Source organism: Rhagoletis pomonella, unplaced genomic scaffold (genome assembly GCF_013731165.1).
Source record: "Rhagoletis pomonella isolate Grant_MI unplaced genomic scaffold, Rhpom_1.0 Rhpom_scaffold_00001, whole genome shotgun sequence".
In the NCBI taxonomy this organism is placed as follows: domain Eukaryota; kingdom Metazoa; phylum Arthropoda; class Insecta; order Diptera; family Tephritidae; genus Rhagoletis; species Rhagoletis pomonella.
This window is the reverse complement of record NW_023458555.1, coordinates 51,707,027-51,722,758: the sequence shown is the minus strand read 5'-3', so window position 1 is coordinate 51,722,758 and position 15,732 is coordinate 51,707,027. Positions and strand designations below refer to the sequence as shown.

General features: G+C 35.9%; 1 protein-coding gene across 2 annotated transcripts in view; it reads left to right on the top strand.

Annotated features, from left to right (window-relative positions):
- The first annotated feature begins 330 nt into the window (after nucleotides 1-330).
- Nucleotides 331-15,732, top strand: part of LOC118746154 (peroxisomal N(1)-acetyl-spermine/spermidine oxidase) — a 31,285-nt gene continuing 15,883 nt past the window's right edge. For both annotated transcript variants that reach the window (XM_036479941.1, XM_036479948.1), the window contains exons 1-4: nucleotides 331-779; nucleotides 12,836-13,241; nucleotides 13,309-14,140; nucleotides 14,203-14,323. In XM_036479941.1, the coding sequence (XP_036335834.1) occupies nucleotides 525-779; nucleotides 12,836-13,241; nucleotides 13,309-14,140; nucleotides 14,203-14,323 (1,614 nt within the window). In that variant the 5' untranslated portion in view covers nucleotides 331-524. The remainder of the gene's footprint in view (nucleotides 780-12,835; nucleotides 13,242-13,308; nucleotides 14,141-14,202; nucleotides 14,324-15,732) is intronic.

Sequence of the window (15,732 nt, the reverse complement as noted above, 5' to 3'; positions counted from 1 at the left end):
AAGCAAAAACAGCCTATAAAACCATTGAGAGGTAGTCTGACGTTTGCCAACAATATAATTTTAAAATCAAAACTCAAACCCACACACACATTCTCATTTTCAATCTCAAACAACAACAATTGTGAACAATTTAATTTTTTTATTTTCAATTTTATATGATTTTTAACTGTTGGCAAACGTCAGAACAAAATCATGGCCGACGAATTGAGAGAATGAATTTACCTTGTAATGTTTTTATCATGGTCGTACCGATACCACCTTATTGAATACGCCTTGCAATCAGCTGACGAGTAGAGGGCGAAGACAAGAAAGAATAATAAGAAAATGTGGATATTTTGACGTTTGAGTTGTCATCCAATAAGCATTCAAATTAGATCGATAAAAAAATCGCAGAAAATTGCGAATGTGACTCCGGTTGGAGAAAAAATCCAAAACTTAGGAAACTAAACAGCTATTGTTCATAGATGTGCTAAAAAGAAGTGCGTGTTTTGGAAATTGGTGGGTCATAGTGTAATTTGTGGAAAATGGGTGAAACTGCACCTACTCCTTCGCCAATTACCGAAGAGGCAGAAAGTACGAGTGCTTCCATAAGCAGCGAGGCTACTACGAAGCAACAACAGCTGCCTTTGAAGGTGAAGGTGCTAATCATTGGTGCAGGCATGGCAGGACTTTCGGCAGCAAATCATTTTATCCATAATGGCTGTAATGACTTTCTTATTCTGGAAGCGCGTAGCCGGATCGGTGGACGAATTATTTCAATACCTCTCCGTTCCCAAAGAGTAAGTAGTTCATTTTCGTGACTATGAAGCAAAGATGGAAGTCAAAAGAAAAGTTATTTATGGAGTAGGAAGAATTATTTAAGCAATTATGTAAGCCGAAAAAGAGCATAGTATGAACAATTTTTGTTGTAGAAAATAATTAGCAATCAAGTTATTGAATTGAAATTTGCTATTCATTAGTTCGTAATTACGATAAAAATTCTGTTTCAGTGTTGTCGTTTTAGCAGCATACACACCCCCAAAGAGTTTTTGCGGAATGATGTTTGAGTGGCAGTCCTTGGTCAGATTTATGTACATACATAAGTCTGGGTCGTTCCGGTTACGTAGACCCGACTGCCGCGGGAACGTTGCTTTCCGTGTTTCATGCTCTATTTCGAACAGCTATTATTAGGCTCAAACCAATCTGTATCCTAGTATGAACCAAATAGATAATTATAATGTAGCTATTTACATATGTAGCAAGATATAAATAATTCTAAATATTTTTGAATTGCTATTACACTATTGGTATGTAAATATTGAAATTTCAGAAGAATATAAAATAGAGTATTCGTTATTAAAATATATTAATAAAGAAAATACTATAAATAAATAAATGGCTATAGGTCACAGGGGTATGTACGAATCGGTAAGTTCGCATACGTGTTTTTTGACTGCGATGTTACAAGAATACAAGATTTGGCTGAATATACAGAAACCTTCGTTATGCAAATGTAATTATTAATTGTCAGTGTTAGCATAGAAGCCAAAAAATCTCTTCCTCAATATCACTTCTGTTAACCAGATATAAACAAAACTGTCGAGTCTGTTTCGTAGCCACATTTGGTATAGGCCCACATTATCAACATATGTATGTACTTAAGCAAAAAACAGGTGCGCTTTAAAGTACATACATACATACCGATGCATGTAATGAGCAAGTATATATGTACATACATAGCGCGATCACCATCACCTTGAATTTTTCATTTCCGATAGCGATTCGGTCTATTTTATTAAAACAATACAAAAGTACAAAATAAAATAAACGCACAACAGTAATCAATTTTGAGTTACATATCGTTACCTTAATATGCATGATGTTAATATGTATAGAAAGTCCCCAACTAATTTTTTTTTTCGAAATTCAGCTCTCCGCAAAAGTCGGAAGATTACTCACTAAAGAAACATGAATCCATAGTTATTATTGAATCACGGTTTAATGAATGGCAAGACTTAATTGAATTTAAAAGCAACACCTACATACTTCTTTCGCTACCCATGGAATGCCTTCCAGAAGGATAGGCCTCAAATCGATTGCTGTTAAACTATTACTTGCACATTACAATTAAATTAATTTCAATTAAACTTTTTATTGTGCATTGCAATTAAATTATTGCTATTAAAATTTTAATTGCAGTCAAATTTGTAATTGCTCACTGCAATTAATTAACCTACTTATAAGAAACAAATTACGGAAATAAAGATTACAAGATTTATAAAATACAACATACAGTATTTTTTGTATAAAAGAAGCGAGTAGTTATGTACGAAAAAAAGGACATAAGAAAGAGTACTACCGAGTGCTGGGGGTTTGCCTTCTCGCACTAGGTTGTATCCAGACGGGTGTTCGGTTGCTACCCAGAGGATACTTGGTGTGTTTGAACGGAATGCAAAATATTCGCTTTTTGCCATTCCCTGGTGATTAAATATCAAAACTTTTCCCCACATGCATCCGCTTCCGGAACTATGCTGTTATTCTAGTGTATAATTATGCTTATTAAAGTAAACGTTGCCTCGCAAAGCTGTTACCGCCGACGTCCTCGTTGCATAAAAATTTGGTTATATAAGAAAGGATCATTCCATTATAAGAGTATTCACAGTTGGTTTCGGACCACAGGTCATACTAAAGGTTCTTCGACACTGGAGCTATCACTAGATATTTCACAGCGATTTTCTAGGCGATTCAACATTGCTCAAGAAAAATCGCTCGTGTAAAATGTGATTCAAAAATCTCTTGCCCCAAGTAGACTGGAAGGTTAACACCTTCTAATTTTCTTTTCCGCGTGGACAAGACTAGAGTTGTGTTGATGGGATTGCCAGCAATACCCTGCAAAGTGCATCACTCATCAATGTTATTCAAGATTCTCTATGTCTTAACACAGACCTCTCAGTCCATCTTTAAACGTAAATTTTTAATACAGTTCACAAAACAATTTAAAAATAATTATTAGTTAACTTCCGAAAATCACAATTAACAGTTTTTTAATTTTTAATTGCTACCACTACAATTAATCAAGTGTTATTGTTATTTTCCACTACAATTAACAATTAATTAATTCATTGTTAATTGTTTTTCTCCACAAATACAACTAACCAACTGTTAATTTTAATTGTTAATTGCACTGGATTACAAATTTAAATTTTGAAAATCTAATTAATTATTTTTGTATGTATACGTTTTCGAGATATTTGCAATTCACCGTTACTCAGCTTAAAAAAAAGAGTGGTTCCATGTTATCAAGTATAACTTAAGAACCAATTAAATAATCGTAATGCGAGGTACAGTAAATGAAATTCTCTATAAACCGTATATACATCACTTTTCGATAGCCCTGATAGTTTCTCAGAAATTAATTAATCATTCCAGATTTTTTGTTTTTTTTTATGGAAAAATGCAAACTTTAACCGGGAAAAAAGTAAAAAAATAACAGTTTTTGTGTAAATATTTTGCACTTTTGTTAAAGTTTGTTCCTTTGGAAAAAAATTAAGCTAAGTGTTTGAATCGAAAACAAGAGGCGTTAGAAATGATTAATTAATTTTTCAGGAACTATCAGGGCTATCGAAAAGTGATGTATATACGGTTTTTGGGGAATTTTATTTTCTTTCTTTTCCCGTATCTCGTATTACGATTATTCAATTGGTTTGTAAGATATACGTGATTAAGTGAAACCACTATTTTTTAAAGCTGAATAACGGTAAACTGATACAAATATCTCGAAAAGTTATCCATGAAAAAAAATATCTCGATTTTCGGAATTCTACTTGGGAATTGGATAGTGGCATCTGGAGAACATTTTTGCTGTAAACCAGTGCTGTCCTTATAATTAAAATTTGCCCAACACTGATGTACATATGTATATACATATATACATACGGGGAAACCGCAAACATTTGACCTACTAAATCGGGGATGCTCTATCTTTTGCTGGTATTGTTAACTTCCGGTTTCGTCCGGAAGTGGGTTAAACTGACCGGAAGTTAATTTTTCAAATTAGATATACTTACTTTTTTACTACAGATTCGGATTCTTAGGATAAAAATATGTAACTTTTCTCGGAAGTGTCCTTTTCAACCTCTAAATGACCTTTGAACTTCAGCTCGTCCTGGACTTCTTAAATCAGTGAAAATATTTTTATTCGAAAACGAAAAAACAGGAATTACCAAGTCGAGGATGCTCTATCTTTTGGTTGTATTACCGATTTCCGGTTTCCACCGGAATTGGGTTAAGCTGACCGGACATCAATTTTTTAATGGGATATACATATTTCTGTTACAGATTTGGATTCTGCGCATAAAAATACATACTCCTAGTGGGTTTCCACTTTTGTGTTTTATAAAATTTGCTTTCGGATTTAAACAACAACAGCTGGGATTTCGCGGGCTCGTGTAGGACAAACCTATTAATTATTCGAATAACGAATAAAATAATTTATCAATCATTCGAATAATTTTTCTTTAAATAAACAAAGTTATTTATTATTTACGAATAACGAGAAAAACATTCATTCACTTGTTATTCATCTTTCGAATAAATTTTTGCCCAACTCTGTATACATCTACGCTTAACGTGTAAAAAAACAATCATCGACAATTTCCGTTTCAAAACAAGTAATTTGGGTTTTATGGGCTACTATTCATAAGTTCACATAATGATTGTCGCTTTAATTAGAGCTCCATATAATTTTTAAGCGCATATACATACGTATGCGTGTAAAAAACACGCCTATTATTATCGGTGTTAATGCTGGTTCCCAAGTAAACGAAGTCTCTACTTTCTTGAAATTGTAACTGTAAATAGCAATGTGTGTGCAGGTTAAACTCGTACCTGAGCAGACTGGATGCGGATGTGCCCAATGAGTGCCCGGCATGCGGAGAAATGCCTCACGACCCGAGAAATCTCTTCGCATGCCCACTAAACCGCACTCAACCGACGCTTCTGTCCTTATGAACGGATCGTATAGAGGCTGCACGCCTCCCGTCTCCCGTTGACAACGATTGAGGGACTAGTCGATATGGGCGGGGTTGTTGTAGCCGCAACAACAACGTGGGGCCAAAGGCGCTGAATGTTTGTTTGATGATTGGAGATACTTCGTCTTGACCTTGTTGACCACCAGACTCAATCGCTTTGCTTTCTTATCCAACTTGGAAAAGGCAGAATAGACTTCGCGGTTTTTGTTACCTATGATGTCGATGTCATCGGCATAAGCCAGCAACTGCACGCTCTTGTTAAAAATATTTCCTCAGGGGTTCAGTTCTAAATCTTTTATCCAACATCAGATTAAAGAAATCGCAATTCCGATAGAGCTGGTGGTATTGCTCAACGCGATTTTACCAGCCGTATTACACGTTTTGAAAAAATAGTTAGTAAAATTTTAGAATTAAATTTGGATAGTTGGGGTTGTGGCAGCAAGAAAAATCGAAAAAGTTTACTTTCCTGTGCACTCTAATGTACATATAAACATATGTATTTGCATACACACGAGATACGCCTCAATGCACTTATTGCACGTTCGCTTACAATATTATAAAAGAGAGATGGAGCAGAACCAAAAGCTAATTCTCATTGCATTGCATAATTAAAAGGCTAATCTTGCCTACAACCAAACATACATATGTACCCATGTATTTGAGAATAAAAAAAAAAACAAATTTGCGCAGTAAATTCAAGTTATTACGATCACAAAATGGATGGGTGTGGTTTTTTTTTTTATTTAATTAGATAAATCGGCGTGATATCAACCTGATGTGATCAACCTACATTTGTGGATAAATTGTGTAGCACATGAATATAATTATGCATGCAGCATAGTTTAAAAATGTACATACTATGTGTGAAAGCCGGTGGATCTGGCTTATGATTATCATGTCACCAGCACACGTTGAGCCAATCTACTATTTAGTGCAAAATATATTACTTAGTGCGATGTAGCAGCTGTATTGTATTGTAAATTTAAAGGATATGATTCCAAAAAAATATGTCCGATCTAATATACACAATTGAAAAAAAAATTTAACACTACATATTGTTCAATTTTGGTTATTTTTCTTTTCTTATTTAATATTTATTTATGTTTTATAAAAGTTTACCTCATTTCACATATGTATAACTTAGCACAATTTACATCTATCTACATTTCAAAACTTGTACAAAAATTTGAAAAATCCATCAAATTTTCACCAAAATTTCAAACTCTTTACTTATTCAAAACTTTTAAATAAGTTTCGGGTTCAGTTTTAAAGTCCATTAAATTTTAATATGATAAAGTTAGTGTCCGACCGAAGGTTCGGCATTGCTTCGGTATTCGGATTATTCGGCTGATTTTTTTTCTTCAGCTTCGACCGAAAATGCCGAACGATTAGGCAATTCGCAAGGTGTTGTATTTGTCGTGAAGCTACATTATTTTACGCCAGTTGCTGAAATTTTGTTGTTGTTTCACTTCTCTACACTTTTAAAAATATCTTATGTTACAAAACCCAAAATTGCGTTTTGCTGTGACTTTATGGAAATACGAGCGCTGTTTGGAAGTTTTTCAACAGAAAAAAGTCAACTACGATTTGAAAAAAAAAACTTAGCAGAAAAAATAACGAAGAACATGGCGAACGATTCCACCAGTACATAGCCACTATGGATAAGTGGTTTGGTAGGAAATCAAAGCTCCACGTGTAGGTACTTGTTGCTTATTGCCGGGCCTTGAAAAGCGATGATAATGAGACCAAAAACATAAAAACGATATTTTTCATTCCAGAACGTGGGAAGTGTTAAGAGATAAAACACTGGTTAATGATGAATCTGGGATATTGCTTTTTTAATTTGGATTTGTCCATGAAATCACTTTCTTTTTAAAATAAATTCATAGATTGAGATTTTCGTATTTGTGGAAAAATAAGTGCATGCTATTGAAGAACTGTTTTTTTTTTTTAATTTTTCACTCCTTTCTATCAACTCATCGACATGAGGTAGAATCCATCAGACGAATTGGATTTTCATCAATGCGCATGATTCAATAATGAAAGGTTTTGTAAGAAAAACTTTCTCTCGCTCTAATTTTATCAATGACACTCCCACCCTACTCCTAAAAACAAAAACAGTGATATTTCTTTTCCAAATATCTTTGCAAGTTTTAAGAACATTTTTAAATTGTTAGTAGTGAAATTTTTACTTTTTAAAATTGAAGAAATGTTTGTTCTTCATTCGCTGGCGCCAACAAGACAAAATGGTTGAGCATCGTTGGACTACAGAAATTCAATGTAGGCTAAAAAAACGAAATTCCCTTAAATGCCGAAATATATTTGTCGATATTCGTGGAGACCTCTTGATTCTGCCAAGTCGCTGTAAAGTAAAGCATGCAATGGTTTTGGTAAATGAGCCAACGCAGGTATCCTGGTGTCTCCGAATGAGGCTTTGACGCAATATAACATTGCCAAACCGCATCCATAGGCCCAATCGTCACACGACAGTTCGGTTTAGTCAATGGCACGATGTATGTAATTGCACACTTAAAAGGTTTACGCACGAGGCGAATGTTGGTTGGCGACCAACTTTGTTGAAAGCGATTAGTTGAAAGTAGAATGCAAAGTTGAACAATGCAAACGCCTTTTTATGGCGAATATTTTTATATTTTTTTATATTTTGATATTTTTAATCATTAAATTTTTTTTCGGGCAACCCGGCGAATGGTTAATATTCTGACAGTTGTATAGTCTCCCCAGAATATTAAAAGTGCGACATCAAAGAATTCGAATTACCATATTCGAAACAATCGAGCCATATCCGCGAAGGAAACGTAAGCTCCAAATTTTTATATTTGCCGTTTTTTTTTTGTTTAATAAATACTGCATATTTTCCACAAACAAATAGCTTCTTCATATCCATCATCTGGCAAACAAATACAACAAAAAAAAAGCTGAAAGTGGACCATCCTCCATCCATTCTCGAGTTATGCGCCATCTGACGTACGCAAGTTTGGTATATACATAGAAATATTTATTTTCAATAACAATCGGGGGTTATATTCGATGTAAATAAGCTTGTTTAAATTAAATAATTAAATCAAATTCGCTTTTGTTTTAAAATACCACCATTCACTATTATCCACACCTTTTTATGGAATTTAGCTCCCATTTTAGGAAGTGTGATTGAATTCTTCCCCTTTTTCTCCTGCTTCCATAAACCATCCCTGTGGGTGGGAGTGCCAAATTTTAGAAAAAAGCTACTTACAAAACCTTTAATAATTGAATCATGATCAATGCGTGTTTTTTTCTTCGGAAAAAACTACGTCCAAATTCTATTTTTAATGCGGTCTCATACAATTTTCCGTATCCGGAAACGAAAAGAAAACGGCTTCAATTTTCGGTAATTTACGTATTCAAAAATATTCAAAAAACAGCGCGGTTTTCGTATCCATAAACGAACAGAAAAGGGCTACAATTGTCATTTATTGTCGTATCCGGTAAACGGCAGAAACGTTATTTGAAAGCAATAATTGTCTTTTATTTATTCAAGCTGAACATTTGAATGTATGTATACATATCACAGTGTGATATTTCAACAATCTAGATGGATAAAATTATTTGTGGATATTTTTGGGGTATATTCAGGATGTTGTTTACCAAAATTTTCGGTTGCTGAAATTCGGAAAGCTATATTTTCCATCACCATGTGAAAAATTGATTTATGAAAACGATTCTGGAGGCTACGAAATCGCATAAATAGGAAAAGCAAAGTGCAGTATACATTTGTTTAAGCCTACTGCGTAATGAGTATTTTTTTAAGAACAAGTATTGTAGTTTCGTTGTTTTACAGTCATTTTGTGACATTTCGACAATCTGGATAAAATTATTTCTTTACCTTTTTGGTCATTAGATAGACTAATTATAAATAAAAGGTGTAAAGGGACCTGATATTTAAGGCATAAAGTTTAATTTTAAAATTTTCTAAATTAGGTGAGAATCTATTTATATTTTGACAGTTACGACAAAGTAATAATAAGAATAAGATAAAGAACTTATTTTTTATTATACTTGTTTTGAGCTCTGAGGCAAAAATACCGAATATTTGCTTTCAATGAAAATAACACAGGGTCCAGGCCCGGCCGCAAGGCCAACCCCGCGATTTTTTGATACTTTGACCTCGTTTTTTTTTTATCAGGAGCTGATGGAAACTTTGTGCTTACAGATTCGTAATCAGCAAAAAAAATATATTAAAAACAGTTTTAACATTTGCCGTACCAAAATTATTTTTATATTTTTGTTGGGCTGTGTTATCCATTAAAAAATTTGCAAAAATTCAGATTTCCGTGTTTTCTACAGAAATTTTTCTTTATATGGTCTATAATACCCTTCGCTCCCCAATTTAGTTATAGTTTTGCAAAATAATTCAATGAATATCATCATGCATGTGCAGTAGACAGCGTCTTATTTTGCAACTTTGTCCTACAAAACAAGATTCCCACCAGAAAGGTCATTTGGCCATAAAAACGTGACCTGCGAAAAATTTTTTAAATCGCATTAGGAAAGACGTGCCTCAAAGACCCAAAAATTCAGAAAATTCATGAAATTTTTCGCAAGGCGGTCAATATTTTGCCTATAAGTCAGTGGGAAATTTAATATATTTAAATGGCGCTTTAAGGAAGTTTTGTCCTCCGATGGGACAGTTGTAGAAGTGAATTCAGAAGACACTAGTATTATTTAGGGTTTGAATGGGTCATACATTTATCCGAGTGGAAAAAACTGCATACTCAGAACTTTGAATTGACACTCAAAATCTTGACTTAAGGTTTGCTGCCATCAAACAAACAAATTTTAACCGGTTTATCATAACAGTTGCATTTTTAGGCCACTAGTCCGATGATTTCAGTTCAAATATGTCGTGTATTTACGCCAATTGTCACGTTAAGAGCGACGGACTTGGGCGAGCCTAGGATATTGACCAAAAATTTTCACATTGCACACAGATATTTTTTAGAGCATAATGAACGATATTTTTTGCTATTACCAATCAAATTTCTAAAAAAGCGGATTTTCGGCCCACGCTACTCGACAACCCTCTAAACTCCGAGGAAAGTGGAGAAAATAAGCGTAGGCGTGTTATAAGTCCACTTAAAAAGATAGTCACTGAATCTACACAGAGAAATTTTCCATCTCAGCCCTTAGATCTAATCAATCTTTCTTCTCCATGCCCTCACGCATTAGAGCCTCCGATATCTAAAGCCATATCCACTAGGTCCACGTCTAAAAATAATAACAACAATCAAACTGTTGATCTAACAGTGTTGCCATCGACATCTAAAGCTGCCCTATCTAACATAGATCCTCTGAATAAGTCGGAATCCCGTATATCTGAAGTCACTACCAAAAAGTTGATTGTAATTCCTCCGAGAAGATCAATCTTTGTCTCTATACTTGCTAAAAACACTTCTTCGGATCATATAAAGTCCTACGTATCGAGTAAGGTTAAAACTAAAGATGTATTTATTCGTAATTTTGATTTTAAATACGATCGCCATATTTCATCTTTTAAAATTGATATAGCTGCCGAAGATTTTGATTCACTACTAAATAATTCATTTTGGCAAACCGGGCCGTTTGTTCGCGAGTTTGAGTATAAACTTTATAAAAGTAATAACAACGTAGCTAAAGTTTCTAGTCTTAATTCTGATTCAAAAAACTAACTCGCAAGTCTAATTTAAGTATTAACTATCAAAATGTTCAGAGGTTTGAATACCAAATTAACCGACTTATATTTAAAAGGTTTTGACTGCAATTATAATATTATTTCCTTAACCGAAATCTGGCTCAAACCTCATATTTTTAATTCCGACATTCTTCCAAATGAATATCAAATATACAGGAGCGACCGCGAGGGCAGAATCGACGGTGGTGTTCTTTTTTCGGTGCATTCGTCGATACCATCCGAGGAAGTTAGTGTTCCTGTCATTGAATATACCGAATTTAAATGTATACGTGTACAGGCTGGTAAGAGTTATGTTTATTTAACTTTTTGCTACATTCCTCCTAATTCTGCCATATCAGTATATACACAGCTAGTTTCTTTACTACTTTTCTTTACTATTTTTCGCTGGAGAATACGAAAACACAACTACTAATATGTTAGGTGATAAAAATTAATAAAATATTTACTTAGTTCTCATAAATGCAGAAAAGGTTCTTTTAATGACGTTTCCTAATCAGAACATTTCTTTTGATTTTGAGGCAAATTTCAAATTCATTGGCGCGTATTCATAGTCCAGCCACTAAGTCGAAACTAATAAAGTTGCAACTTAAATTTAAGTACCAACTTAAAATTCACTTCTATTCATAGTCGCATTTCAGACTTCTACTAACTAGTTTTAACTTAGTTTTACGATATTGCAAAACGAGTTTGAAAATGTATCGATTTTTCTTTACGATATTTTGGAAAAATTACATTTTTATTAAATAATGTCAAGTTTGATCATCCGTTTATGTAATTTTTACTTTCATTGCATGTCTATGCAAAAGAATAAGGTATAAGTTTCTTGTTAATTGTGTGAAATAGTCAGAACTACCGAAATGATGTCGAGCCCTAACCGCCAAAATAACGTAAGCGACATTTTTTTTTTTTAAATATTATTTTTGATGCAGAAATATTCCTAGGGCATCTAAATGTATTGTTGCATCAAAAGGAAAATGTTGAAAAAAGTGGCGCTTACGTTATTTTGGCGGTTAGGGCTCGATGTGAAATCGATGTTTATCGTAAGCATGCTATGAAACATACAAACACATATCTAAATGTTATGCCATAATTCGCTTTAAAAGAACAAGTTTGAAATTGACTTATTATTTGAGCATTTATATATGTAAATCATTCCAATTATAAAATTGTGATGTAGGCTTATACGAATTGTAATACGCATTTAATTTCATCTTCTGATTCAAATGGATCGCTGTTTGTAAATTTCAATTTTTCGTCTTTTTCATTAATTTAGTAAAATACTTCATCCTAGTTACGAATTAATTGCATCTGCAGCCGAAACTAAATTTTAAGTTGGTACTTAGCCAGAAAAGTCGAAACTAAGGCGACTATGAATAGCTTTAGTTGTAACTTAGTATAGTTTCGACTTAGTTGTGATCTATATATGACTAAAAATATGCGCCATTCATTTTAGATATGCCAACTAGGGCTGGGGTTCTAGACTGATTTTTTGAATATCCGGATAGGCCGAATGTCTGATAAAAAATACGATTATTCGGATCCTGATATCCGGATTTTTGAATATAAAAATTACAAAATAACTTTGTGTGTTTTTTTTTTAATTTTTCAACTTAATAGATTGAGTAATTTTAAGAACAATTCTAGGAATTCAAACTATTTAGAATATCCGGATAAACAAATGGACGGATATTAAGCGAATATCCGAAAAATATAAACGGATATTAACTGGATATCTGAATTTTATCCGCATACACAACTATCCGTTATTATACCTGGATATCCGAATAAACGGATAGTCCCAGCCCACGGTGAAATTATACCTGGTGAAGTAATAAGGTGTTTTATTGATTTGAAAATCTTCTTAAAAATTTGTCTAAGAAAGCCGAATTACAGGAAATACTTAACCTGTTTATTGTGCCACGGCCTCAGTAAATTTTCCATCTATTCCGATTGTTTTCTTTTTAAAGGTGTTTATTTCATTTCTTTTTAATTAATTTTAATGTATTCGCTTATGTCATTGAATAGGTTTTATATTATTTTATACTATTTATTACTTATTTGCAAATTATGCGAGCAATAAAAATGGTTTTACACTTTGTAGATCGAACTGGGTGCCAACTGGATTCATGGTGTTTTGGGTAATCCGATTTTCGAAATTGCCGTTCAGCATGGTCTAGTCAGTGTGGTTAATGTACCCAAACCGCATACAGTTATTGCCACAACCGAGGATGGACATCAGGTTCCTTTTAACATTCTTCAGGAGATCTACGAGGCATATGTATGCTTTTTGCGTCGTTGTGATGAGTACTTTATGTGTCAATATAGTCCACCTCCGGACATTAATAGTGTGGGAGAGCACATCAACTATGAGATTGAAATATTTTTAAGCTCAGTGAAAGACCCGAAGGAAAAACGCTTGAAACAATTGATTTTCAATTGTTTACTGAAGCGCGAAACGTGTATTACCGGTTGCACTAGCATGAACGAAGTAGATCTCTTGGAATTAGGTAAGTTCTGTGGTATGCGAATATAACTTGCTTATTAATTGCTTTTTGTTCATTTTGTACCCAATAGGAAGTTATACAGAATTGCAAGGTGGAAATATTGTACCGCCCCAAGGCTATAGTTCGATTTTGCGGCCACTTTCTGAGCCTATACCTAAAGAGGCAATAATCAGCAAATGGCCGGTAAAGAAAATACATTGGAAGCGGAAAAAGACGATTACTGGCCTGGAAACGGTCGACGAGAATTCGGAAGACGAAGACGATTCAGATGACACTGAAAAGACAGTTACTGAAGTGCCCACTGTCCGTGCAGTAACAGCGGCAGCAGCAGCAACAAAAACAACTACTAGTGCTCCAGTACGTGAAAAATCTACTGATTCTGATGACAACTGTGATTCGAGTGGCAATGTTATTGATGCTGCTGTACGAGTAGACTGTGAAGATGGGCGATGCTTCTACGCTGATCATGTGATATGTACCATACCGCTGGGTGTACTTAAATCAACATATAAAACCTTGTTTTCGCCTGAGTTACCGCATTACAAGCAAGAAGCAATTGAAAATTTAATGTTTGGAACAGTCGATAAAATATTCCTGGAATATGATCGACCGTTTATGAATTCCTCCATTTCCGAAATAATGCTGTTATGGGATGATGACAAATATGATTTGCATCTGTCGGATGAAGAACGCAGTTCAACCGAGTATTTGAGCAAAAATTGGTACAAGAAGATTTATTCCTTCGCTAAAGTATCTGAAACCCTACTTTTGGGTTGGGTTTCGGGCAGAGAGGCTGAATACATGGAAACGCTGACGCATGAAGAAGTCGCAGAAACATGCACGGAGATATTGCGGACATTTTTAAAGGATCCGTATGTACCGAAACCAAAGCTCTGCGTGTGGTATGGATGAACCCAATATTTGTTATGCAATATGCTCTTCATATTTATACGTCTTTCTATAGCACAAGCTGGAAGTCTCAACCATTCACGCGTGGCTCGTACACTTCAATTCCTATTGGTGCAACGCAGGAAGATATCGAGTTATTAGCGCAACCACTTTACGTGAATCCACAAGCACAGAAAGTAAGACAAATTTTCGGAGACTTTACTTTACTAATCAGGTTAGCCACTACAACCAGGGCTGCGAACCGCTCCAAAAATCGAGGCGGTTGTCCCGACCACTTAGAAAAACTTGAACCGGTACAAGAACCCGCTCATGAGTATCTCTGAACCGCGGTTTGGTTGTTGTTGTTGTTGTTGTTGTTGTAGCGGCTACAACAACCCCGCCCAGGACGGTTGGTATCTCAGTCGTTGTCCTCAAGTTCCACTAACGGCAACCCTAGGAAGCGTGCAGCTTCTGTGGGGTTTGTCCACAGGGACAAGGCCGTTTGGGTTGTCGGGTTTTCCGGGCATGCGAAGAGATGTTTCGAGTCATGTGGGCTCTCTCCGCATGCCGGACACTCATTCGGCACATCCTCATTCAACCTACTCAGGTAGGAGTTCAACCTGCTGCAGTAACCGGAGCGAAGTTGTGCAAGTGTTGTGCGTGTCTCCCGAGGCAGATGAAGCTCCGTCTCGTCTATGTCCGGGGGTGGTATGCCTAGAACGGCATTCACAGGTCTAGAGTCTATATAACTCGAGACTGAGTCCCTGTGAATGCCGTTCAGGGCCTGTCTGTACGCTGTCGGGTCCAGAGGTTGCTTAATGAACCTCTGGACTTCGTCCGTCTGTTCATATAGATGCCTCCTGACGTGCCTAGGCGAGGGCTCCTCTGCAAGCAGCTGTCTGCTTAGGTGGCCACTTCTGTGGCTCCCGATCAGGAACTGCTTACAGAGCATTATATTGTGCTCCTTTACAGGGAGCATTTGCGCCTCGCCGTGCAGGTGGTGTTCAGGCGACATCAGGAGGCATCCTGTCGCTGTCCTGAGTGCGGTGTTCTGTACAGTCTGTAGCTTCGTCCACTGCGTCCTACTAGTCCCTGGCGACCACACTGGCGCTGCGTAGTTCAAAACCGGCCGGCCTATTGCCTTGTATGTGGCCAGCAACGTTTCTTTGTCTTTGCCCCAAGTACTGCCGGCTAGCGACTTGAGATTCCCGTTTACTTTCGAACACAGGTCATCAATTCCATTCCCAGTCGCCATGATCGAGCAATCGTCGGCATAAGAGACAATCGAGACTCCCTCTGGTGGTTGAGGGAGCTTTGAAATGTAAAAGTTAAACAGTAGCGGGGAAAGGACACCACCCTGAGGAACCCCCTGTTTTATTTTTCGCTGCTTACTCGTTTTGTCTCTAAACATTACCGACGAATGTCGACCACTCAGATAATTTGCCGACCACCGTTTGAGCCTCTGTGGGAGAGAGGAGGCCTCTATGTCTTCTAGTAGCGTGGAATGGCAGACGGTGTCAAACGCCTTTGACAAGTCCAACGCTACTAGAATCGTTCTCTCACAGGGACGGTTTCGGTTAAGGCCACGAGTTATCTGAGTGTTTAT